General features: G+C 40.3%; 5 protein-coding genes across 8 annotated transcripts; 2 read left to right on the top strand and 3 right to left on the bottom strand.

Moving 5' to 3' along the window:
* Window positions 1-150: 150 nt before the first annotated feature.
* Window positions 151-2,008, bottom strand: LOC148083296 (uncharacterized). The gene is made up of 4 exons (XM_087785705.1): window positions 1,964-2,008; window positions 1,810-1,851; window positions 1,597-1,747; window positions 151-730 (listed from the first exon to the last, which is right to left on the bottom strand). Exons 2-4 carry the CDS (start codon window positions 1,841-1,843, stop codon window positions 151-153), a joined length of 765 nt encoding a protein of 254 aa, XP_087641831.1. The 5' UTR covers window positions 1,844-1,851; window positions 1,964-2,008.
* A 2,063-nt stretch (window positions 2,009-4,071) lies between these two features.
* LOC148083295 (uncharacterized) lies at window positions 4,072-5,203 on the top strand. Its single transcript, XM_087785702.1, has 3 exons — window positions 4,072-4,231; window positions 4,302-4,449; window positions 4,518-5,203. Exons 1-3 carry the CDS (start codon window positions 4,189-4,191, stop codon window positions 5,083-5,085), a joined length of 759 nt encoding a protein of 252 aa, XP_087641828.1. The 5' UTR covers window positions 4,072-4,188; the 3' UTR covers window positions 5,086-5,203.
* A 1,847-nt stretch (window positions 5,204-7,050) lies between these two features.
* apoea (apolipoprotein Ea) lies at window positions 7,051-9,120 on the bottom strand. Of its 2 annotated transcripts, XM_087785704.1 has the most exons (6): window positions 8,992-9,120; window positions 8,848-8,913; window positions 8,726-8,787; window positions 8,513-8,663; window positions 7,529-7,816; window positions 7,051-7,433 (listed from the first exon to the last, which is right to left on the bottom strand). In XM_087785704.1, the coding sequence occupies exons 3-6, from the start codon at window positions 8,766-8,768 to the stop codon at window positions 7,127-7,129; spliced, it is 789 nt and encodes a 262-aa protein (XP_087641830.1). In that variant the 5' UTR covers window positions 8,769-8,787; window positions 8,848-8,913; window positions 8,992-9,120; the 3' UTR covers window positions 7,051-7,126. The 2 variants fall into 2 exon arrangements, with proteins under 2 accessions (XP_087641830.1, XP_087641829.1); XM_087785703.1 differs by having other exon boundaries at window positions 8,848-9,084.
* Window positions 9,121-10,663: 1,543 nt separating this feature from the next.
* msto1 (misato mitochondrial distribution and morphology regulator 1) lies at window positions 10,664-18,250 on the top strand. The gene is made up of 14 exons (XM_087786466.1): window positions 10,664-10,842; window positions 12,452-12,581; window positions 12,648-12,717; window positions 12,793-12,868; window positions 13,182-13,239; window positions 13,305-13,461; window positions 13,619-13,733; window positions 14,388-14,522; window positions 14,598-14,750; window positions 15,458-15,589; window positions 15,655-15,839; window positions 15,923-16,027; window positions 17,659-17,756; window positions 17,840-18,250. The coding sequence occupies exons 1-14, from the start codon at window positions 10,759-10,761 to the stop codon at window positions 18,100-18,102; spliced, it is 1,761 nt and encodes a 586-aa protein (XP_087642592.1). The 5' UTR covers window positions 10,664-10,758; the 3' UTR covers window positions 18,103-18,250.
* Window positions 18,251-19,108: 858 nt separating this feature from the next.
* srsf4 (serine and arginine rich splicing factor 4) lies at window positions 19,109-23,342 on the bottom strand. 3 transcript variants are annotated; one of them, XM_087786467.1, is made up of 6 exons: window positions 23,166-23,342; window positions 22,573-22,796; window positions 21,872-21,922; window positions 20,316-20,422; window positions 20,039-20,253; window positions 19,109-19,976 (listed from the first exon to the last, which is right to left on the bottom strand). In XM_087786467.1, exons 1-6 carry the CDS (start codon window positions 23,270-23,272, stop codon window positions 19,496-19,498), a joined length of 1,185 nt encoding a protein of 394 aa, XP_087642593.1. In that variant the 5' UTR covers window positions 23,273-23,342; the 3' UTR covers window positions 19,109-19,495. The 3 variants fall into 3 exon arrangements, with proteins under 3 accessions (XP_087642593.1, XP_087642594.1, XP_087642595.1); XM_087786468.1 differs by lacking the exon at window positions 21,872-21,922 and having other exon boundaries at window positions 23,166-23,341; XM_087786469.1 differs by lacking the exons at window positions 22,573-22,796; window positions 23,166-23,342 and adding an exon at window positions 21,186-21,384 and having other exon boundaries at window positions 21,872-22,558.
* Between the last annotated feature and the right edge of the window lie 342 nt (window positions 23,343-23,684).

Here is a 23,684-nt window from a genome sequence, read left to right as displayed (position 1 = left end):
TTTTAAATGTTTCTAAATATCAATGAGTATCATTGAGTTGAACTTTGACCCGACCACACTTGATTTTTAAAAACAAATAAATAAACACGGTTTTCAAGATTCACAGTTTTATTAGAGAAAAATAAATTATTCAGATTTCTGGTCGTGGTTTTACTGCATGTTCTTGCTGAAGGATTCCCAGAGCGTGGCGAGCTGAGCCTGCAGGTCCTGAGACTTGGATGCCATCTTGGTCTTCAGCTCCTCTCCGTAGACGGCCAGTTTGTTCTGGACCTCCTGCGTCTTCTCGCTCAGCTGGATCCCGAAGTTCTGGGTCATCGGCCCCACGGTCTTCTGGAACTCCTCCAGCTTCTCCTTCATCTGCTGGTTCATCTCCTCCGTGTAGGGAACCATCTGGGCCTGCAGCTCCACCACACGCGCGTCCAGGTGGTTCTTCATCTCCTCGCTGTGCTGCTGGATAATGGTCTTCAGGTTCTCGGGGTCCATGGACTCGGCGTAGACGGAGACCTCCTTCTTGAGGTCCTCCACCTGGGCCTGGAGCTGGGCCACCAGCTGCTGGGCGTGGGGCTTCAGGCTGTCGCCGACGGCGGTCAGATCCTTGTCCAGGCTGGCCTTGAGGATCTCGGCCTGCTGGGTGAACTGGGTCAGGAAGTTCTCGGTCACGGGACCCGCCTGGGTGCGCAGAGCTGCGACGTACTGGTTGACGGTGTCGGCGCTCTGAGAGATCCAGACGCTGCAGAAGGACGTGAAGAAGATCTTGTTACTGACTGTGAGTTGATGAAAAACTTGCTTCTTAATAAAGTATTATTTCTTAATATTTTGAAATGTAGATATAAAAAAGTAAAATATAATTGTGACATATTTGCAACACAAAGAATATTGAATCATTATCTATGGAAATATATCAGAGTCAGAATATTGAATATTAAATGTTTATACTTGTTTTATTGAAATTTAGTTTTTTATTTAACTCAATAATTTATTTATTTCTTTTAAAAAAATCTATCTTTTTTATTCATTTCTATCCATTTAAATTCAATAGAAAATATTTCATTTAATTAACATGATTGATTTCTTTTGTGTAACGGCAACACTTTTATATTGAATTAAAAAGGCTACAAATGAAAAAATATTCAATTTTAAAAGTTTATTTCTGAATTGTCAGAACTAGAAAATCAATATCTAAATGTTAAATTCATTTTTTACAGTTTTTAATTTTGTCATTTAATTATTATAAAATTAAATATAATTAATATAATTTAAAAATATAATAAAAAACAACAACTAATTAAACATTTTAGTACAGAAACTGTTGAAATAAGTTATTTTAGAAACACTAAAATGATTTAAAACGACATTTCAATAAAAAAGATATTCAACATTTAACCAATTTAATATTTGGATTAAACTGATTAATTTATTTAACATAATCTAATCTAATATACTTCCATACAAAGGGATTAAATTAAATAACTTAAATTTGTACAATATAAATAGAATTATTTTATTTAATTTATGATAAATCGATTTATATAGTTAAATTAAAGAACAATATATAATATAAAAGGTAATACTTCGATGATTTATTCCTTCACTCACTTGACTTCCTGTCCGAGCTCAGACTTGCGGATCTTGTCCAGGGTCTCCTCGGCGGGCGCGGCCACCTGGTTGTAATAGTCCCAGAAGGCATCTTTCACCAGGTCCAGTTGGGTTTTGGGCTTTTCGTGCCACAAGACGTTTGCGTTGCAAACTGTTCCAGGAATAAAAATGTTAACAAACGTGGATCCAAGAGAGAGATTTCCAAACACTCACCGGAGAAGAGAGCGAGGAGCAGCAGCGTCTTCATGGTTGGACCTGTGGAGGAGCAAGACTGTGAGACTGTGATCTGTGACTTCACACCTTTTATAGCGGCACCCATGAGACCAAAGTCCGGCCACAGGTTCCCCGCTGGACTTTTCTCTGTCACCGTTGTCACTCCACGTCACGCCTTGATGAGCCAAAGAACTTCTGATCCAGAGGGAAATCAAGGACTTGAGCTGAAGATGTGGCCTCAGTTCTGGTGTTTTGAAACCATCCAGTGATTTTGATCAATATTGGATCAAAAACAAGCAGAAATGTTCAATTTGTGTTTCAATCTTTATGTATTTTCGCACATTATTGTCTTTTTAATCATGACTTTAGACACGCGTGACTCGGATTAAACGCATCACGTGATAATGTAGAATGTTAACGAATTTAAATGTATCTTAATAATCTTTTGACAATAATATAACATTTTAAAAACGATATCCTGGTCTTGATGGTCCGTTTAAAGAGCAGAACAATAAGAAAAAGGGTCGTGTTGTATTTGTTATGTAGGAAATGTAATGAATCACTAAATGTGAAATTCAATATGATTTATATTTAAATTCAAATATTTATTTATAATGTATACATTTTTTAAATAATTATATTAAGGACAATAATACGAGTTAATGTACATTTTTTACTTTTTAAGATTTCTGTAGTTAATAAATAAATATGAGAAAAAAGGTCATATTGTTTGAAATACTACAAAGTGTATTTTAATGTTCCATGAATTAAAGCGGCAAGGGTCTTTTAAGTCCCAACAAATACACAACAATAATATATATACAGACCTGTATATACATATATATATTAAAGCAAGATAGTTTAAGTGAATATATATTTTACTTTGATATTTCTAAATACGTATGATATACCAGTTATATTGTTTTAAATATTGCGTATTTGAGTATATTTTTTAAAAAATGACATGAATTTTAGGAAATAAAGCTACAACGGACTGGAAAGTCTCACAAATAAATACACAACAATTGAAATTGAAATTTCATTAAAACATGATTTATATTTCAATTAAAATGTGATTTTAAAGTTAAAATACAGTATGTATAAGTATCTAGTAATTCTAGTAAATATATATTTTAATTTTCTATTATAAATAAATAAATATGAAGTTAAAGAGATATTAGCTTAGCTTAGCTAGCTGTAGCTTAGCTTTGCTAGCTTCAGAGTTACTGTCGCTGTTTACCTGCAACTCTTTCTCCACCTTGACTTTCAGAAAAAAACTATAGGAGGAAAAACTTTTCACTATTTGAAGAGTGTAGTTCATGAGCTTGTATGGAAAAAATACAACTTTTCCAGAAACTTTAGTAAAAATGTCGGGAGTTTTGTGAGCGAGTTGGAAGAAAAAAAGCAAACAAACCAAAGTAATTTGTCTCCACAATGTAACAATGATTGATTTTGATAACACAACAGTTACACACTTAATCTGAACATTGTACTACACACAACAACCACAATGTTAATAATAATAATAATAATGAGGTTTACTGCAGTATTGCTTGCTTAACGCTATCAGTTGGCGAGCGGGTTATCATTCAAAACTTTATTAACAAATCCAGTTCACAAGATTTCAGCTGTAAAAGTATCTCAGTGTCAGCATAAATTGACTGGTTTAATCATTTATGTATATATATTCAAAGGTTTAATTTTTTTAAATAAAATATAATCATAAGGTTTTTGATGTTCTAATTTCAATAATTCAAAAATATATTTTTCTGAAATATTTTTAAGCATTTCCTTATTATTTTTATTTTATTTATATAGACATTTGTTAATGAGATTTAAAATAATACAAATTAAAAGATATTGAATTAAGAAAAAGTGTTTTTTAATATTTCTTTGTGTGTGTAAATACAAGAAATTAATTTAATATTCAATTATAAATTAATCTTTAAATACACATATAATTGAAAAGTTGTATTTATGACAAAATACAACAACAAATAAACCTTTTAATAGTTATTAATTTAATAAACAATAATCCAATGTTTAAAAAAAGGAATTTCAATGTTTTTCAGTTTAAAAAATTTGAATTGTTAAATTCCACGATTCAATAATGTGATGCAATAACATATTATTTCAATTTAGTCCAACATGTGGACTTTGAACGGAGAAAAGCACAACAACAAAGCAGAGATTTCGTCACACTCTGATGACATCATCGCAGGTCTCCACTGTTGCTGTTGTGATGTGGAAGCGCCGGCGTTGACAAACGGACTGGACCTTTGACCCCCGTCCGTCCACCACGAGGGTCCGCCGCCTATATATTTACCTCCGAAAGTCCGAAAGGGTGTCAAAAGAAAAATCTCTTCTCGTCCTCGAGTCATGAAGGTCCATGTGGTCCTCGCTCTCCTCGCTCTCCTCGCCGGTAAGAGAACCACACGGTCCACGACACGGTCCACCTTGAACTCACCTTCGCTCTCCTCTCTTGACCCTAGGCTGCGAGGCCTCCAACTTCATGAGGTACGACCAGCGCCAGGTGGACTTGGTCAAAGACGCCTTTTGGGATTCCCTCTCCAAGGCTTCCGTGATGGCCGAGGACTCCATGAAGCAGATCAGGAAGTCTGAGCTCGGAAAAGAAATGAAGTAAGAGCTTCGATTTTCTGGGTCTCGTAGACGCGACCCCTTCTGACCCCCTTGGTCTTGTCTTCCAGTCAGATGATCGCTCAGAGCTCCCAGGCCGTCAGGACCATCGCGGGCATCCTCCGCACCGAGGTGGCTCCCGTCACCCAGGACCTCCTGTCCAAGCTCTCCCAGCAGGCGGACAAGCTGAAGGGTCGCCTGGAGAAGGATCTGACCGACATGGGGGCCAACATGCAGCCCTACACCGAGGAGGTCGTGGGTCACCTGCAGACTCGGGTGGAGGAGCTGAAGAAGCAGGCGGCGCCGTACGCCGAGAACATGGACGTGGAGACCCTGAAGGCCGTGCTGCTGGAGAAGAGCCAGGAGATGAAGGAGAACCTCGGCAAGTTCCAGGAGCAGATGACCCCCTACGCCGAGGAGATGAAGGAGAGGATGGAGGCCCACGTGGCGGAGTTCCAGAGGACCATCGTGCCCATGGCGGACGACTTCCAGGTGGAGCTGAGCAAGAGGACGCAGGAGGTCCAGGAGAACCTGGCGCCGTACGCCGAGGAGCTGCGGGTCAAGATGCACTCCGACACCAAGAACCTGAGGAAGCAGCTGGTGTCTCTGTGGAAGACCTTCTCCAAGATGGTGCAGTGAACCTGAACGTGTTTTGAGGGACACGCGTGTGCAATATCTTGTAAGTCTCTAGTCTCTAGTGTGTGTGTGTGTGTGTGTAGTTGTCTGAGCAACAATAAAGTGTTACACTCACACCGTCTCTCAGAAGAATCATTCCAACCATATCTGCACAAACATGACTTGTTTTTAAGGTTCCAGCGTTGATGTTTATTCTCGTTAAACGAGTGTAAGTTAGAAGAGATAGATGTATTACAGGCAGGACTCGGCGGCCAGGAAACAGAATACTGCAGTAACATACACCCTCGGACCTGGCATTTGAATTTAGACGGCTTTGAGGTCTGTGGATCAGAATCTACTGATGGTTCCTGAACACGCTTCAGGACCAGAGGAGAGAAATCCTTCCAGACTGTTGCTCCTAAGCTTTGGAACGATCTTCCTCTGTGTTTGATGATCTACTGACTCCTTCAAGAAACATCTTAAGACGTTCTTATTCTTGCAAGATTTTCCTTGATTTTCTGAGACTCCTGTGTTGTTCTCGGTGTTATCTTGATCTTTAAAGTATATATTTTATTGAGTATTGTTTTGATTGTTTAAGCGCTTTGTGACCCTGGTCTAGAAAAGTGCTCTATAAATATTACTCACTTACTTACTTACTAGGGGCAGGATCCAGGGGTTTGGTTCTTGAAGTCTGTAAGTAAGTAAAGGTTATATTTAAAGCACCTTTCTAGAGGTGGTGGAAAATGAAGGACAGACACTTGGATGAGTTGAAATGAAAATGGTGGATCTTTTATAGTAGAATATTCAGGTTAACGGTCAATTGTACATGTCGGATTGGTCAGAGATTCTAAACACTTGTCTTCTAAGATGGCCGTCGCACGTGGTCGTCGTGGAAATTCACCAGAGTTTGTTTGTCTTCTAAAGAGAATCTGTTCCCAGTGACTTGCTGGCCTGTTGTGTCTTTCAGTGTGAGTTCTCACACAGGTTCCCACAGACTTGCTGGAGTCTGGGTTTGTTTAATCTTTCTCTTTGTGTGAAAGGCTTTATCTGACCTCGGCCTGTGAACCTGAGTTTGTTGCAGTGAATGGATGATTATTTAATATGAATTAAATATGAAAGATTATTAGTTAATCAAGTGACTATTTGAAATGTTTGTTAAATCTAGATGATTGATTACAGTAAAGTTGTCATTTCCTTACAAGACAAACACAGGAGTGCCAGAAAATCAGGGAAAGGCACAAATAAAAATCTTGAGATGTTTCTTGAAGCAGTCAGTAGATCATCAAACACAGAGGAAGATCGTTCCAAAGCTTAGGAGCAACAGTCTGGAAGCATTTCTCTCCTCTGGTCCTGAAGCGTTTTCAGGAACCATCAGTAGATTCTGATCCACAGACCTCAGAACCCGAGCTGGGGTGTAAGTCTCGATCAGATCACTGATGGAAGGTCTGACCATGAATAGATCTGAAAGTAAGAACCAGGATTTTAAAATTGATCCTGAAAGAAACTGGCAGAGTTTTAAGGATCGGGTGAAATGTGAGTTCTTCTACCAGAGCGGGTCAGAATTCTTACTGCGGAGCTAATCGTCTCCTCCTTGTTGACGGCACAGATATTGTGACACAAACATGGGAATTGCTTTGTCCTCGTGTGAACTTCACGTCCCACTAAAAGGTGACGTGATGCATTTTACACACTGGAGTTCCTCGGCTTACCTTAAGAAGCAGCTATTGTAGAAATTCTCATAGGCTTGTAAATTGGTAGTTTTACTTTACAACCCTATACCATTGTTTTTATTTTATAACACATCTCTAGCTTCATGTTGCAAACCCCCTTAATCTTTAATTTGTGAATCTAATCCATTTCAAACCATTCATGTGAGCGAAAGATTCCCAACACTTTGTCTAAGCAATAGTCAAACACAGGCCTCTGGAGAGTGGAAGGTCTTATTTTGCAGGTCCCTGTAGATGTTGAAGTAAACACGAGACATAGGCACAGAGTTGAGCGTCTTTATTGTCACACAACAAACGTGTCATGATGCTGACGGGCGGCTCGGACTGGACGACAGCGTCTACAGGTTCTCGTTGATCAGCTCCACCATAGGCTGGAACCACTGGCTGATCTCCTCCATCCTCTTCTGCAGGATCACGCTCAGATCGTCGGAGGTCTTCTCGAAGCTCTCCTTGAGGTCCTTGCCCGTCTTCTCCACCTGGACTCTCACGTTCTCCATCTGGGTCTTCACCATGTCGTTGGCGGACTCGATCCTGGTCTGGGTGTTGTCGCGCACCTGGGTGAAGTAGGGCTCCAGGTTCCTTCTCATCTCATCCAGGTTCTCGACGGTGCCGGTCTCAATGGCGGCCACGTAGTTGTCGAACTGCCTGCGACAAAAGAGAATGAGTTCAGTGTCAAATGTAGTTGGTTGAAGTTGCAAAGGTGCAAAGGCCAGAAGAACTACAAGGTCAGCAGGACCTACCTCCTGAACTCAGCTGTGTCCTTGTTGAGACGTTTCTTCAGCTTGCGGGTGTAGGTGGAGACCCGGAGGCGGACGTCTTCCACGTTCTGCTCCATCATGGTCTGGAGTTCGTTGGTGTACTTGTCCATCTGCTCGCGGCCTTCTTTCAGGTGCTCCACCAGCTTGTCCCCGATCTTCTTCAGGTCCTTGCCGACGCGGTCGGCCGCCTCCTGAGAGTACGGCGCCAGCTTGGTCTCCAGGTCGTCCTTGTAGGTGGCGAGCTCACCAGCGGTGTCCACGATCATCTTCCTGGTGGAGGAACGAAGAGAAGATGAGCCTCAAACTTTAGAAGAAATCTATGATCAATAACGAGTTGCTAGTCATGTGTTGATGAGGCTTCATAAAACAGTTGATGAGGTATCATGATACAGTGTCTTCATTTTCTTCACTAGATGTCACTCTCTGTTTAAAAATGATGCCAGGTTTCATTGTATTAGTAGATCAGAAGCGAAGATTATAAAGCAGAGAGTGACATCTAGTGGTCTTTCAAAATAAAGACACTGTATCATGATACTTCATCAGCTGTTTCATGAAGCCTCATCAATCTATCGCTACTACTTCCTGCTCTTGTACTTGTTTTATCTAATATGATTAGACATAAAATATTCAATATAATTTATTTTATTACACCATCCAAGTTTTTTAAATTTCCTAACAGCCAAAAAATGTGTCAAGTTATCCCACAAATTTTAATTAAGTAAAGATATAGTTAGTGGTTTGATAAAGGAAATGTTAAGTGGATGTTTCTAATCTTTTTTTATGCGAATAAAATCCATTAATATATATATATATTTATAATTTGCTTTAACTTGTTTTTCTGTTTAATTTTCATTTAACTGAATTAAATCTATTACATTCTTTTTCTTTGCTTGATTTTAATAGATTTATATTTTGTGTTATTAAGGCTTTTTCTCATTTATAAAAAAGATTCTGGTACAAACTTACTCCATGTCTTTGGTGAGCTGAGCGCTCTGGACGTCCTTCAGGATTTCATCGGCCCTCTTGGTCAGAGCGCTGAAGTAGTCCTTCATGGTCTCCACGGTGGAGTCCATGGAGTCCAACCAGTCGTCCTGGGGGACCATTCTGCCATGGCAGCCTGAGGGATTTAAAAAAATGTTTAGTTTAAATTTGTTTGTTTTAAACCTGATAAAAACTCACCTGAGATGACGGCCAGTGCGAGGAGGACCACGTAGACTCTCATGATGATCAGATGAAAGCACCTGAAGACAAAGTGTGTTTAGAAAACCCTCAAATGTGTCCGATAATCACAAGCGTCTCACCTCAGGGATCAGGAATCAGAGACGACGTGTCTCGGCTCGTCGGGTCGTATTTATACAGATCTCGAGCTTTTATGTGACACAATAAATATCAGGTGAATAGTTGACCCCTGTCCGAAGTTCCCAATATCTCATCCGTGTTGTCACCTTTTATTGCTCCGTGATATTCAGTCTCCACGTCACGCGTGTGGAGAGACACCTCGGGTCCAACTGAGCAGAAAACTAAAAAACCTGTGACTCTGACTCACTTTCGGAAGGTTTGAAGGTGAAACTGGAGAAAATCAATAAAACACACACAAAAAAAACAAACAAGGATCAATGCGTCAGGTTTCTGACACACTAACACAACAGAAGAAAGGGCAAAGGTCGCGCTTCCATGTCGTCTCACTGGTCCAGAGTCTGCCGTTATAAGATGGGAATGTTTCCAGTGAGCGGATGATTGTGTAAGAAAAGTTATGAGGCCGTGGTGATGAAACACAACAACAACAAAACACAAGAGACTCACTGTTCTATTATTCAAGATCACCTGACCAGCGATTGATGACATATGCAGTTTTGTTTATTTATTATTTAATTTAAAAAGAAAAAGAAGCTTTAATAAATAAAAAACACAATTTAATAAATAAAATAAAAAAATAAAAAATAATCAACAAACATTTAAATTAAGAGAAATCATGAAAAAATAAATTAAATATTTTTTATAAAAAGAAAGAGTTGCTTGAATTGTTTTAATATAAAAAATGGTTTTAATTCAAAAAAGTATATTTAATTAAAAAACGGTTTGAGTGCAGAAAATAAAGTTCAAACTTTTTAATTAGTAAGTGAGTAAGTACGTTAGTAAGTAATGTATATTTGTAGAGTCTATACAAATATACACTCTATAAACAAATAAATATAATCTATAAGAAATATTATATATTTGTATACATTTGTAGAGTGTATACAAATATTTATATAGTCCATTAATTGCATGTGTTTTCTTTAAAGATAAAATTGTTTGCGTTTGTGGCATTTTTTTTAATTTCTGTTATTCAATCCGAAATAACTTATAAAAAAAACCCCTCATTTTTTATTGTAAGTAAAACACTTAGTGAAGTAATTTTTAATTAAAATGAAAAAAAAAGTATTTTTTCCTTATTTTTATTAAAGCACATGTTATAATTGAATTATAAAGAAAAATATACCTTGATAGAAGTACAGTTGTTGCCAGTGTGTGGATGTAGTAGTTTGCGATGTGACCACTAAATAAAAACACTTTTAATTGTTTGAATGGAAATATTTTTGATAGAAGCAACTTTTTACAATTTTGTACAATTTACAAAAAAATAAACAAACGAATCTTGCTACCTGGACACACAAAACATTTAGTTGTTTAAAAAAATGAGTATAGATCGCAGTGAATTTCATGTTATGGACACAGAATTTGAAACGAAGTTTCTGTGAATATGCGGAAAGGAAAATATAATCATGAAATTATGTCAATTTACTATCATAAATCCCAAAACTGGATTTAACTTATTTATACACAGTTCGAGGTTCTCGCAATATAACTGAACGGTAGAATGGCGCCATCTGCTGGAAAGACATTTTGTTTCTTTGTGTTTTCTTCATAGTTTCCATTACTGATATTAAACATATATTAAAAAGTCTATATTTCTACACTATTGATTATTATTTATCTCCATTTTTGTGGCATTTTTAGTATTTGCCCCACGACGACCGGCGTCACACTGTAGTCCAATCATCGAGCTCCGTACTGCACTCTCAGCCAATCAGAGTTGTTGTCACTGCGGAGCTCCGCACGCGTGTGACGCCGGCGCTCAGTGAAAACAATCATGACTGTCATTTCTAGTAAGTTTCAAGTAACGCGTTTGTTAACTTTTTCTTAAGTTTCTTCCGCGTGTTGACGCCACGATGAGCGGCTTCCGCGGCTCCGTGATCACGCTCCAGCTCGGACATTATTCCAACTTCGTGGGGACTCACTGGTGGAATTTGCAGGTACGAAGGATGCTAACTGGTGTTAGCTTAGCATGCTGCGTGTTTACATCTCAGCTGATGCTGCGGATGAAAATATACATGAAGGATGTTTTTCTTTTGCCATGTTGGCACTGAATCATAAACGGTTGGCATTTACTGTAACTATTTCGTATACAATGATATCAAGAGTGAATGACATCACATCTTTATAATTATTCGTCTTTTAAGTCTTTTAAAATTTGTGAAATAACGTCATGGCACGTTGACATTTGTTAAAAAAAATAATAGTTCCGAGTCGCGAGTTTTTTTAAGACAAGACTTTATTTACCTGATCATTTGTTTTTCATTTTATAGTAAATGGTGTACAAAATTATATGTTGCAGAGTTACTGCAATACTATTTGTACACACTGGAATGTTTACATTTATATCTGAATATTAAATGTAAACACCGGTGCAGTATTTCCTGCGTACAGTGACATTGAATGTCTAATACGATACGTTATATTACGTTATTAGTGTTTCTTAGCGTTTTCACATATAACGTACATAGTAAATAATTAAGTAGTAAGTAAATGTTATTTGTAAAGCGCCTTTCTAGACCAGCGTCACAAAACGCTTAAACAATCTAAAAACAAAACGCAGTTAAAATATATACTTTAAAATGCCAAGACACAAAAGACAAACACAGGAGTCCCAGAAAATCAGGGAAAAACACAAATAAAAATGTCTTTAGATGTTTCTTGAAGGAGTCAGTAGATCATCAAACACAGAGGAAGATCGTTCCAAAGCTTAGGAGCAACAGTCTGGAAGGATTTCTCTCCTCTGGTCCTGAACCGTGTTCAGGAACCATCAGTAGATTCTGATCCACAGACCTCAGAGCTGGGGTGTAAGGCTGGATCAGATCACTGATGTAAGGAGGAGTCTGACCATGAATAGATCTGAAAGTAAGAACCAGAATTTTAAAGTTGATCCTGAAAGAAACTGGCAGCCAGTGAAGAGTTTTAAGGATCGGAGAAATGTGAGTTCTTCTACTAGAGCGGCTCAGAATTCTCGCATCAGAGTATTCTATTAACTGCAGGTGTACTTCTTGTTTAGACATGAAAATAAACCGTAACAATAGTTCAAACGAGAATATACTGTATATTATATGTTTTTCTACATTGTTTTCTGGTTATCTTAAGCATTGTAGACGTATTTCGTTACCTACTATCTTCTTACGCTGTGAATGGATCAACTACAACTGAAAAATCTATTTCTTTTGTGGATTAATAAAGTATTTTTCATTCTAATTTTGTCTGATAGCATCATGGAAAAGAACAAATATTCTTTTTTTTCTGTCACATCATGTCAGCCTTCTCTACCATATGCTTGTATACAACCCATACATTTTTATTTTTAATAAAAAAAACAATCGTGTAAAATGTTGACCTTATTTTCTACATGCATTGAGCAATAAATATTTCACATAGTTTGGATTTAGTTATATGATATTATAGGATACAAATGTGAAAGAGATAAGTAAAGAATCTGTTGTGAAAAATAGAAAGTAATTTATTTGTAATTTTCCATTTAAATAAAAATATATGTATGTTTCGTTGAGGACTAATAATGACGTTCATTTTCTTCAGGATGCATCTTTATCCTACGACCCAGATGCTCCACCCGGTGAGATCCAGAGCGATGTGGTCTTCCGAGAAGGTCAGACTCTCGGCGGGAGCATCACCTACACACCCAGACTCATCGCCATGGACCTCAAAGGTAGCAGTGACGGCATCACTTCCTGCATCAAGCTCCAGTTTCTAATTCTAATCCCTTCTAAATCAGGAAGTCTTCGGGCCCTCCCGCAGCAGGGAGGTCTGTACGATGATGGCAAGGACACCTCGGCGTTCACCTGGTAAACACAACACAACACAATCTCAAGTCTCACTATTGTTGACTTTCATGCATCTTCTGATCTGTTCCTCGACAGGGATGGGAACTTGATGATGCATAAAGAAAAGCCTCCTCCTAAAAATCCTTTCCTGGAAGATCTGGAACTGTTGGACGTGAGTTTTTTATAGTGTTGGTCTGCACTTGTGCAGTTTTTATAACGGTAAAAACTAGTGATGTGTTGATGAGGCTTCATGAAACAGTATCATGATACAGTGTCCTCATTTTAAAGGCCTCTAGATGTTACTCTCAGTTTGAAAACAATGCCAGGTTCATTGAATTAGATTAGAGCTAAATATAATGAAGAGTGACATCTAGTGGTCTTTCAAAATGAAGACACTGTATCATGATACCTCATCAACTGTTTCATGAAGCCTCATCAACACATCCATAGCTGACAGTTCTTACTCATGTAATCTTCTCCAATAGAGAGGAGGAATTCTGGCCGAAGCTGATTTCCACCGCAAAACTCAGCCCCAGCGCTCCGGTAAGAACTACGACCCATGAATTTTTTTTTTAAAATATGGTTTCCTTGAATAGAGTTTTCTCCAGCTGCAGGGAAGGTACGGGTGGACACGGTGAACAGCCGCCTGGAGAGGGCGCAGAAGAGCTACAAGCTGGAGGGCAGCGTGAAGGTTTGGTCCGACTTTCTCCGGATCCACCTGCATCCTCGCACCGTCTCCATCGTCCACCAGTACAACCACGACGGGTACCTCCGACTTCCAATTATGCGCACTATAAAAGTCTCTTTTTGTAGCTGTCGTGAGATAACTGTTAAAGTATTGTTACATTTAAGGGACTATAAAGTAAATATTGTGAACATGGAGAAACTCAGGATTTTTCTTCTATCGTCGGTGTTTCTGCAGCGACTCGGACCGTCTGGAGGCGTTCGGTCAGGGGGAAGCTGTGCTGCACGGGGCTCTGCTGGACGAGTTGGACGACAAGCTGCACTTTTTCGTCGAGGAGTGCGATTACTTCCAGGTATGTGTGTAACTCTTTGTAGGTACTAGTGATGGTTGGAAAAAGGCCCTCGAGACTCTTTTCTAAAATGTTGTTTTTTAAACCAAAAAAGTCCAAACGGCAGCTTTAAAAGCTTCCGGAGTCGACTGTATCCTCTCGTCCTCAGTCATCACCGGGAACCTCGCAGGATTTTGTTGTTCCTTTAGCTGCGAAAGGATGAAATGACTGATGCCATCTAGTGGCCAGAAGTTTAATTGCGAGACATAAATGCACTTTCTTAAGTGCAGAAAATAAAGTTCACACTTCAAATGCATTCTTCTTATTTTCTTTTAAGTGGTAAATAAAATAACTGGTTAAAAAGAACAGCAAAATGTTTTTTGTTTTTTATTTAAAATCGATACAGTGCCGTTAAATATCGATATTGTATCGTGAATTTAAATATCGCAATTTTTAAGTGTATAATTATTTTGATTGTATCACGATACCTCATCAGCTGTTTCATGATGCCTCATCAACACATCACTACTTAAAACTCCAAACTAATCCTTAATTCAATACATTTCCATCAGACTTGTCACATTTTATTTTATCACACATTTTAAAATCATTTCTATTTTCTCCTCATGTCATCTTGTTTTATTGAACTTGTGGGTCACCAGTGTCGTTCTCTCTCAGGGATTCCAGGTGTTGTGCGACCTGGCGGACGGGTTTGCTGGCATCGGGTCAAAGGTCACAGAGATGCTTCACGACGACTACGGGGGGAGGGGCATCCTCACCTGGGGATTGGCACCCGTCAGTCATCCAGACTCGGTAAGATTTTAAAATGTTGTCGTCAATTAGATCTTTTTGTTTGTCATTTTTATTTCGGACCTTTTGTTCGTTCAGACGCCGACGAAGGAGTTTTACCACCTGCTCAACTGCTCTCTGGGCGTCGTCCACATGTCCAGCCACAGCTCCATGTTCTGTCCTCTGTCGCTGCGAGGAGGTCTGGGGTTAAAACCCACGTCCCCCGTCAGCTTCCCTCACCTCAGCTTCGACGTGAGTATCGGGTGTCGCCATGACGACGGGTCGCCCTCAAAAACCACTTCCTCGTCGAACTGAAACTGGCAACCGCAGCTTTTTTATGAAGACAGATTTTTTTTCTTTATTATTCCATAAAAAATTTGCTTCACAACAACTTTATTTATTGAATAACTAAGACATAATAATATCGATAATATCTTACACCAAAAAGATGACTTCAATCAAAGAATAGGTTTCAATTGTAAAATTAAAAGTGTAAATATAATAAATAAACAACTGTTTTTACTTTAATTTAAAAAAAAACTTGAACATTTGTCATTATAATAGAAAAACACCTTCAAAACCTTTTATTTAAATAGAAAGAAAACAATTTCTACATCATAAATAAATGATTTTTAAATAAAATAAAATCAGAAAAAATTAAATTCTTAACTTTTTACATTTCAATAAAAATAACTTTTCCTATAACTATTCTCCTTAAGTTAAAAAAAACAACTTCAAAAGTATGTACTTTAATCGAAATACACCAAAAGAAACGACTTCTTTTTTAATTGAAAGTATTTTTATTTTTTATGAAAACAACTTTATTTTGAACAAGAATAGTAAAGAAACACACGTCTCTTAAAGGAAAAGACGGAGAAGTAGAAAGTAAAATGATGGACACTTTAAAGTTACACAAGTATAGTAGACACAGAAGGTACTAATACATGGCTCTCCCACAGCCCTCCCTCTGGTACCACTCCAGCTCGGTCCTGGCTCTGGCCCTGGACTCCCTCACGGTGCCGTACAGGATGAGGAGCGACTGCGTCCCCATGTGGCAGATGTCGGACGCTCTCTGCTCCTCGGGAAGAAAGGTGAGAGGATGTGATTTAATCTCTGCAGTTTATCTTTAATCTTTAATCTTCCGCTGGCGCTCCAGGTGGTGTCCGCCTACTGCGCCCTCCCCTTTCCCATGATGCACGGCGACTCCCTTCCCGACGCTCTGGGCGCGTGTGCCGACTCGCCGCCGTGGAAGCCGATCTCGACGTGTCCGGAGGCCGACAACGGCCGGTGCTACGGTCAGTGGGTGACGCTCCGAGGCTTCGAGGGACACAAACTCAGCAGGTTTGTGTTGCCGTTGTTGGTCTTTCGAGTCGCGTCTCGCACCCGACGACACAAACGAAGCTTCGCTGTTTCTGTTCCCTCAGCTCTTTGGCTGCCGGGACGATTCCCCCGACGCCGCTTCACGGCCTCGCCAGCGGAGAAGACGTCCTCGCTTCATACGTCGACTCCTTCTATCCTTCGTCTCCCTTGTGAGTGTAAAGTGTGTTGATGAGTCTTCATGAAACAGTTGATGAGGTATCATGATACAGTTGATGAGGCTTCATGATACAGTTAATGAGGCTTAATGATACAGTTGATGAAGTATCATGAAGCAGTTGATGAAGTATCATGAAGCAGTTGATGAGGTATCATGATACAGTTGATGAGGCTTCATGATACAGTTAATGAGGCTTAATGATACAGTTGATGAAGTATCATGAAGCAGTTGATGAAGTATCATGAAGCAGTTGATGAAGTATCATGAAACAGTTGATGAGGTATCATGATACAGTTGATGAGGCTTCATGATACAGTTAATGAGGCTTAATGATACAGTTGATGAAGTATCATGAAGCAGTTGATGAAGTATCATGAAGCAGTTGATGAGGTATCATGAAACAGTTGATGAGGTATAATGATAGTGTATTCATTTTGAAAGACCACTAGATGGTGCTCTCAGTTTGAAAATAAAGCCAGGTTGCAAGAGCCTGGCGATACTGGCATTATTAATTGATATATACTGTATATATAGTGATACTGAAGTAACAAGTATATATGTGTAGTATTGTTGAGTACTTGACTCTGGTGTTCCAGAATTTACAGACCACTGCTGTGTCTCAAATCGCATACTAGCGTACTAAAAGTTAGTATTTTTAGTGCGTTAGTGCGTCTCAATTCTTAGTATGCGAAATTTAGTGCGCCATGCACACTAAATTGGCATACTAACACGCCCACAAAACTGAGTATGGTTCGATGGACACTAACCACACTAAACAGCCGCCATCTTAGTGACGTTTTAAACGGAAGTTACGTCATATATAAATGCATATATATGCATATACTTAAATGTGTATTTTCAGCAGCAGTAGAAGGATAAACACGTCTTCGCTGCTGATACCAGCTTAAATATCTCGCGATTATTTAGATTCTCATATTTTTTCTTTATTTATTTTTCCAAACTTGCAAAGCGTGCTGCCAGCATGTGGCGATAGCGTTCAAACAGCTGCTTGAAACATCGTTAAATAGAAGTAGAAGAAGAAGCTGTCGAGTCATTTCCGGTTAGTGTGTAGCAGCAGTGTTTGATTTGAGACATACTATCTGTGGAGAATTTGCGTACAACTTAGTACGTACACTAAACTGATGCATACTAACTTCTAGTATACTAAGTAGAGTAGTATGCGATTTGAGACACAGCACACATGACTCTTGACGAAGTCGTAACTGCTTTCATTTGTTTTGAAACCAAAATATATCCAAACATCAGCTTAAAAATCTGCTGGAGTCTACTGTATCCTCTCGTCCTCAGTCATCGCAGGATTTTATTGATCATTTAGCTGCGGAGGACGTAATCACTGCTTCCATCTAGCGGGCTGAAGTTTAATTCCAACACAAAAATGAATTAAAAATGAATTTAATACACACTTTATTTCAATATTAACAATAAAAGAACTATGATAAAAATGAAATCTGATTTTTAAAACTCAAAATATATATTTCTTTAATTTGAAGAATTTGATATTCGTGTATCATGATGCCTCATCAGCTGTTTCACGAAGCCTCGATGTACCTCAAGTTTTTCAACCTGCAGCCTCTCATTTCTCCGAACTCTCAACCACGACAGGAATCTCCAGCTGGTGTCGAGCTCCAGTAAGTTGACGCCTCCTTTCCCGCAGATCTTCGCCGGCGCTCAGGCTCCGCACCACAGTCACCAGAACGGTTGTGAGTACGATTCCCACTCGCATCCTGTCACCATGAAACTTTATTTAATGTTATTTAATGACATCGACGGTGTCCGTCCACAGTTCTGTCTCGAACCCCGTCCTCCGTCCCCGTCATGACTTCGCTCCAGTCGGGCCCCGCCATCGGCCCCTGGCTCGCCGACCTGCATCGTTCCGTCAGCGCGTTCGACGTCCGCCGCGTGGCCCCCAGCTTCCTGTCCCACGGCATGGACCCGGATCAGTACCAGGAGGCCCTGGAGCAGCTGAGGGACCTGTCCAGGTGTTACCGAGACGACAGCGGAGGAGTGACGCGCTCTTCCTCCGAAGACGATGATGACGATGAATAAATCACGGGTCTTCCATTTTGAAAATGCTCCGCAGCTTCGACTCCCAGTGAAACGTGTCATGAAGAAAAACTGTATCAGAACCTGAGGAACCTTTTGATCACGAGTCGACAAGCACTTCCAAAAACTGAAATGATGAACCTGAATGTTTTGACTCATATTTGTAAATAAACGTTTTTTTTATATCGCTTTGTTTATTAAATGTTGTTCTATGTTTCTTATAGGATGTGTTGATACCTCATTAAACTGCATTTTACTGCTTTTTACTAGAGCGAACTTAAAGTACAGAAATAATTTGGAGAACCATCAATATTGTACTTTTTTCACTTACCTTTCTTCATCCAAGTATCTTTGACAATGTGATAAGTGTTTCTATGAGGACAATATGGAGAAATGAATGTGTAGAAATAGCCATTCATATTTTTTTAATGAGTAGTTGATAGTATATATTTGTAGTATTGTCGAGTACTTGACTCTGGTGTTGCAGAATTCACAGACCACATGACTTGACGAACTGTTTTCATCTGTTTTGAAATCAAATTGTCAAAACATCAGCTTTAACATCTGCTGGATTCAACTGTATCCTCTTGTCCTCAGTCATCATGGGATTTTATTGATCCTTTAACTGCGGAGAACGTAAAGGCTTATTTGATACATTGATGACTGATTTCGAAATTTTAAGAAATCTTGATATGTATCCTGTATTATGATACCTCAGCTGTTTCATGAAGCCTCATCAACTCATCACTAGATTACAAAGTTCCTGACATTTAATACAAATCTGACAAATGTTTCACATTTTTTGTTATATTCAAACACACTCAAACTATATTTAACCTTCACTTTTTCTTTTTTTTAAAGTGCAATGACTTCTTGTTAGGATTCATCCAAACAAAGCAATTTTTTCAGGGTGTGTAATAGATGAGAATAAGCTCCTAAATGGCTCAAACACATTCCTGGTCTAAGAGTTGTTGCTACAAAAGTTGAAAGGTTGTTGAAAAACAAAAACTTATAACATTTTAATGTTTTATTTTGTAATGAAAACAATACATGGATCTCACAAAAAGGTCAAAATGACAAAACGATAATCCAACCAGCACAAACATGCTTTCAAGATTTCAAATAAAACCCATCTAACAGACGCACGCACACACAGCCACTATTGAAGTCGAGTCTGCCAGGTCATCTAAACATCCCTAAAAAAAAAACCAAGGCTAATACGGAACCAGCAGCGACATTTTCAACGGGAACGCTGCAGACGCGGGACGAGCACAGACGAGCTAGCTATCAAAAAGGGGCCGGGGAACGACTAGTGGCGGGTTGTTAGCGGGGCGGGGGGCCGAGACACGGGGGGGGGGGGGGGGTGTGTTTGAAATAAAAAGTTCCCTATCCGGATCTAGGAGCGAGAGCGGGAACGAGAGCGCGAGGGCGAGCGGGACATGGAACGAGAGGCCGATCTGGAGCGGGAGCGAGCTTTAGTGGGAGAAGGGGACGGGGATTTGGACTTGGACTTTGACCTCGCTCTGGGTTTCGAATCTTCAGGTGACTGGGAGCGAGAGCGGGACCGTGAAGCTCTGTCGGGTCCCGGGCCTTCGTCTTCGCTCTTGGGCTGATCCCGACCCTTGGACACGGACTTCCTGGACGTGGAACGGGAGCGAGACCTGGACCGGGACTCGTCTTTCTTGCTCTTCTTCGTATCCTTCTTGCTCTTCTTGCTCCGGGGGCTGCGGCTCCGGCTGCTCTCCTTCTTCTGGCCGTGCTCGTCGTCGTCCTTGCCCTTGTTCTTCTTGCTCCGGGACGGGCTGCGGGAGCGACTCCGGCTGCTGCTCTCGCTGCGACTGCGGCTCTTGTGGGACCGACGGCTCCTTGAGCGAGACCTGGGATCACAAAGGTGGAGTTAAGAGTCCGGGTCGATTCAGGAGAGTCTTCGTCGACGTACCTGGAGCGACTGGGGCTTCGGGAGTAGGAGCGACGGCGTCTGGCTCCGGGACGGTCCTCGATCAGGCGGATCTTCCTGCCGTTCACTTCCGTCCCGTCCAGCTTATCCAGGGCCCTCTTCATGTCGGAGTACAGGCGGAACTCGATCACGCCCTCGTTCTTCCGGCCCTTGTGAGTGTCTGCATAAGTGACCTCGCCGGCCTGCCTCATGTAGTCCTGAGAGACACGACCCTAACGTCAGGACGGATCGCTCCGCCACGGACCACCGGGAGACGTACCTTCAAGTCTTGCCAGCTGCAGCGACTGGACAGATTCTCGACTATGAGCCGATAATCCGTCCTTATAGGCGGACCGTATCGGTCTCTTCCCCAGCGACCATATCCACCTTTCGAGGCAACGAGAGAAGAATATGAGGAACGAACACACGGGCAACATCTGGATGTATGTCAGCTCAAAAAAACTCTAAACTACAAAATATATCCAAAGAAATAAAGATGCAACTCAAAATAAATGACTAAACTGTACATTTAACTATAAAAAAAAAGAAAAATCTAGACATTTACTAGCGCTAAAAAAACAATCTGCTTAAAATTACAGAAAAGATTTTTTCAATACTTAAAACTGATTCAAAAATGTACTTACTGTGAACTTAACTCAAATTACCTCAGGCTACATCCACAATACAATAAGGGTTTAAGGATTGTTGGAAATTCAATACAAATTGTGTGCCAATGTTCAAATTTTAGTTTTTTGTTATCTAGACAAAATAATTAGTGAGAAGGATCCACCTATACCTACTAGAGGCCACTAGATGGCAGTCTAAAGGTCTGTTCCACATCAGGAACCATAATGATTTTAAGATTGAACGTCCATTAAAATGTTTTTTCAGGAAACACCAGGACTCAAAAAAAGAATTTTAGCACAAAACTAGGAAAGACGTTGTAGTCAAAAACGTATTCTTTGGTGTGTTGAGAAAAAAGTCTGCATAAAAAAAAGATCCATTTGAAGCACATAGAGCTGGTGTTGATAAAAGATCGACTGATGCTGATGCAGAGCATCGACGTGGATGTAGCCTGAGCTAACTCATGTATTAAAAAAGCTAAACAAAAATCAAAGCACTGTATACAAAACATGTTGTTGTTAGGCACCTATGAGAGCTGAACCCACATCTGATCCTAACCCCATGGCATCCTCACCACCCGGCCAGGGCCTAATGGCAAAATGGCAGTCTTCATTCACAATGGCTCCCTTTACTGGTCTGCCCAAGGGCCCAGAATGGTCAAACCACACTCTTGGAAAGGGGGGACACCATGGCCAGCAATAGGGGCAGGCACTCAGCAAAGGACTCTTTCAATTAAAACATTGAGGTTCTTTGTTAAATCTTTACTTTTAAAATCAACATTCATTTTTTAAAAATATTAGATTTTTCTTCTACAAAATAATCAGTATCACGTATAATTGACAGCCAAATGTTACAGCATCAATAAATATGCAGATCGGTTGTTACTCCGTTTTTCTCAGCATATGCTCATGCAGTTATAATCTGGTCTTTGGTGATTCTGGTGCAACAAATATATCCTTAATCTAGTATGAAGTGTGTAGACTTGACATATAGAATCGTTGACATAAATCCGTACAATAAGTGTGCAAATATGTGTACTGGTGTAAAAATGTCACGATGATGTGCAGACAAATGTTTGGCTAGAGGGATAGTTCACCAAAAACTCACATTTCTTATTATAGTTACAGGGCGGCACTGCATGTCAATGTGACGGTAACAAACAAGGCTAACGTTTCTTCATCCACAATAATACGCCAAAAAACACCCAAATACCTCCATCGTGATCGTCTTTACCGTCCCTCTTGTATTGAAGGACAGATTGTTCTGAAAAAAAATAAAGGTTTACCCAGAGACACTAGCAGCTTCTTCTACAAACTATCTTTAAAATATAAACTTTTGGCTGGCTTCAACACAAGCGGAACAATTACAGACAAGCAGTAACGGAGCCATTTGGATGTCTTTGGTGTCTTTTTTCCACAGAGAAAGTAAGCGGTCACTGCTGTCATATGGACATACATTTTTTGCATGTAACTGCAAAAGAAACCGATTACTCTGAAACGTCTTGCAACGAGGGCAAGTGGAAAATGATTGCATTTTTTTGCGAGGACTATACCTTTAAAGTCTGAAGCAATGTGTATGGTTAACATTAATTCATAAACATGTTGGTGCACTGGTGTAAAATGTCACAATGACGTGCCAACGTTTAGCAAGAGAGTTTAAGATGCTTGTTTCTATATATAATCGTGTTATTGTCAAGATCAGTTACAGTATCATGTGTATGTATTCTACTCATAACAAGCTTTATGTCAATAGCTAATATCTTACGTTTTATCTGCACATAAACAACGACTGTATTCAGTCAGATCGATGCACATGAACCACCAAAGGACGAGATTGAAATCAAGGCTTAAGATAACAAGATAACTTGATCAATAAGTGAGAGAAACACGGCCGTGTTTGTCTTGGATACTCACTTCCTCCGCCGCCGCCTCGGTCTCCCCGGCCGCCACCGCCACCTCTGTCGCCGCCACCACCACCACCTCCTCCCCCTCCTCCGCCGCCGCCGCTGTAGCCGCCGTCACGGCGCGGTCCCTTCGTGTGTTCCACGATCACCCGCTCGCCGCACAGCTCTTTGCCGTTCAGGTCGTACACGGCGTCGTCGGCGTCGCGGGGGTCGTCGAACTCCACGAAGCCATAGCTGCGGCGACAACAGCGTTAGCTAAAGCTAACATGCTAAGCTATCGCGGCTAACATGCTAACTAGCTAGCTAGCTAACGCGGCTAACATACTAGCTAACGCGGCTAACATGCTAACCGCTATAACGGCCGACAATACACCGTCCAGAATATCCGATTTAAGTCGTTGTAGTGAATAAAAAAATGTTTAATATCATCATTTTAAAACATAAATATTCGACCAAAACGCATAATAAGTCGAGTCCTCCCACTAACTACTGGTATATTTAAGCAATAAAATGTCACGAATAGCGATAAAAACAAGGCCTCGGCTAACAAGCAGGTTAGCATGTAGCCAGGCTGCAGGGTCGCCGCGGACAAAAGAACCGTACCCGTTCTTCAAGTCCACCTCCAGAATCTTCCCGTAGCCCTTGAAGAACCTCTCCACGTCCTTCTCTCTGGCCCGGTAGCTTAACCGTCCGATGTACACCCGCGACATGGTGGCCTCACTTGGGTGGAAAATTAGCCCCGAGTTCGGCTCAGTCGCACCGAGAGACGGAGAGCGCGCCCGGAGAGAAGGAGATTCCGGGGGGGCGGGGTTTGCGGTGGTGGGCGGGGCTACGGTATTTTGACCGGGAGACCTCCAGGTGGACGTGAAGGTGTTTTGATTTGTTTTTTTTTTATCATCGTGAAAAGTTTACAACACAACATTAATACCACTACTCTTCAAATATCTAGATTTTGAAATTTAAATTTAAATGTAAAAAAGTAAGACATGACCATATTCAACACTTGTTTTTTGATTCCCTCATAATAAAAATACTAAAGTTGTAAAGAAAAAAGATCTTATTTGTGTCAATGAAAGTCTTTATCATTCATTTCTATATCTTTTGAAAAAAAATGTGTGGAGT

This window comes from Callionymus lyra, chromosome 3 (genome assembly GCF_982586985.1).
Source record: "Callionymus lyra chromosome 3, fCalLyr1.hap1.1, whole genome shotgun sequence".
NCBI classification, from domain to species: Eukaryota; Metazoa; Chordata; class Actinopteri; order Syngnathiformes; family Callionymidae; genus Callionymus; species Callionymus lyra.
The sequence above is the reverse complement of the archived record's forward strand: the minus strand, read 5'-3'. Positions and strand labels throughout refer to the sequence as shown.

Excerpts from the sequence above, each read along its gene's own strand:
- LOC148083296 (XM_087785705.1), bottom strand. The coding sequence starts at position 1,843 with ATGAAGACGCTGCTGCTCCTCGCTCTCTTCTCCG. Across the intron at positions 1,748-1,809 it reads GCTCCTCGCTCTCTTCTCCG|TTTGCAACGCAAACGTCTTG; the intron begins GTGAGTGTTTGG and ends TTCCTGGAACAG. Across the intron at positions 731-1,596 it reads GAGCTCGGACAGGAAGTCAA|CGTCTGGATCTCTCAGAGCG; the intron begins GTGAGTGAAGGA and ends GTCCTTCTGCAG.
- LOC148083295 (XM_087785702.1), top strand. The coding sequence starts at position 4,189 with ATGAAGGTCCATGTGGTCCTCGCTCTCCTCGCTCTCCTCGCCG. Across the intron at positions 4,232-4,301 it reads TCTCCTCGCTCTCCTCGCCG|GCTGCGAGGCCTCCAACTTC; the intron begins GTAAGAGAACCA and ends TCTTGACCCTAG. Across the intron at positions 4,450-4,517 it reads GAGCTCGGAAAAGAAATGAA|TCAGATGATCGCTCAGAGCT; the intron begins GTAAGAGCTTCG and ends CTTGTCTTCCAG.
- apoea (XM_087785704.1), bottom strand. The coding sequence starts at position 8,768 with ATGAGAGTCTACGTGGTCCTCCTCGCACTGGCCGTCATCTCAG. Across the intron at positions 8,664-8,725 it reads CGCACTGGCCGTCATCTCAG|GCTGCCATGGCAGAATGGTC; the intron begins GTGAGTTTTTAT and ends TAAATCCCTCAG. Across the intron at positions 7,434-7,528 it reads GACACAGCTGAGTTCAGGAG|GCAGTTCGACAACTACGTGG; the intron begins GTAGGTCCTGCT and ends CTTTTGTCGCAG.
- msto1 (XM_087786466.1), top strand. The coding sequence starts at position 10,759 with ATGAGCGGCTTCCGCGGCTCCGTGATCACGCTCCAGCTCGGACATTAT. Across the intron at positions 12,869-13,181 it reads AAGATCTGGAACTGTTGGAC|AGAGGAGGAATTCTGGCCGA; the intron begins GTGAGTTTTTTA and ends CTTCTCCAATAG. Across the intron at positions 15,840-15,922 it reads GAGGGACACAAACTCAGCAG|CTCTTTGGCTGCCGGGACGA; the intron begins GTTTGTGTTGCC and ends CTGTTCCCTCAG.
- srsf4 (XM_087786467.1), bottom strand. The coding sequence starts at position 23,272 with ATGTCGCGGGTGTACATCGGACGGTTAAGCTACCGGGCCAGAGAGAAG. Across the intron at positions 20,254-20,315 it reads GCAGCTGGCAAGACTTGAAG|GACTACATGAGGCAGGCCGG; the intron begins GTACGTCTCCCG and ends CGTGTCTCTCAG. Across the intron at positions 19,977-20,038 it reads CGAAGCCCCAGTCGCTCCAG|GTCTCGCTCAAGGAGCCGTC; the intron begins GTACGTCGACGA and ends TTGTGATCCCAG.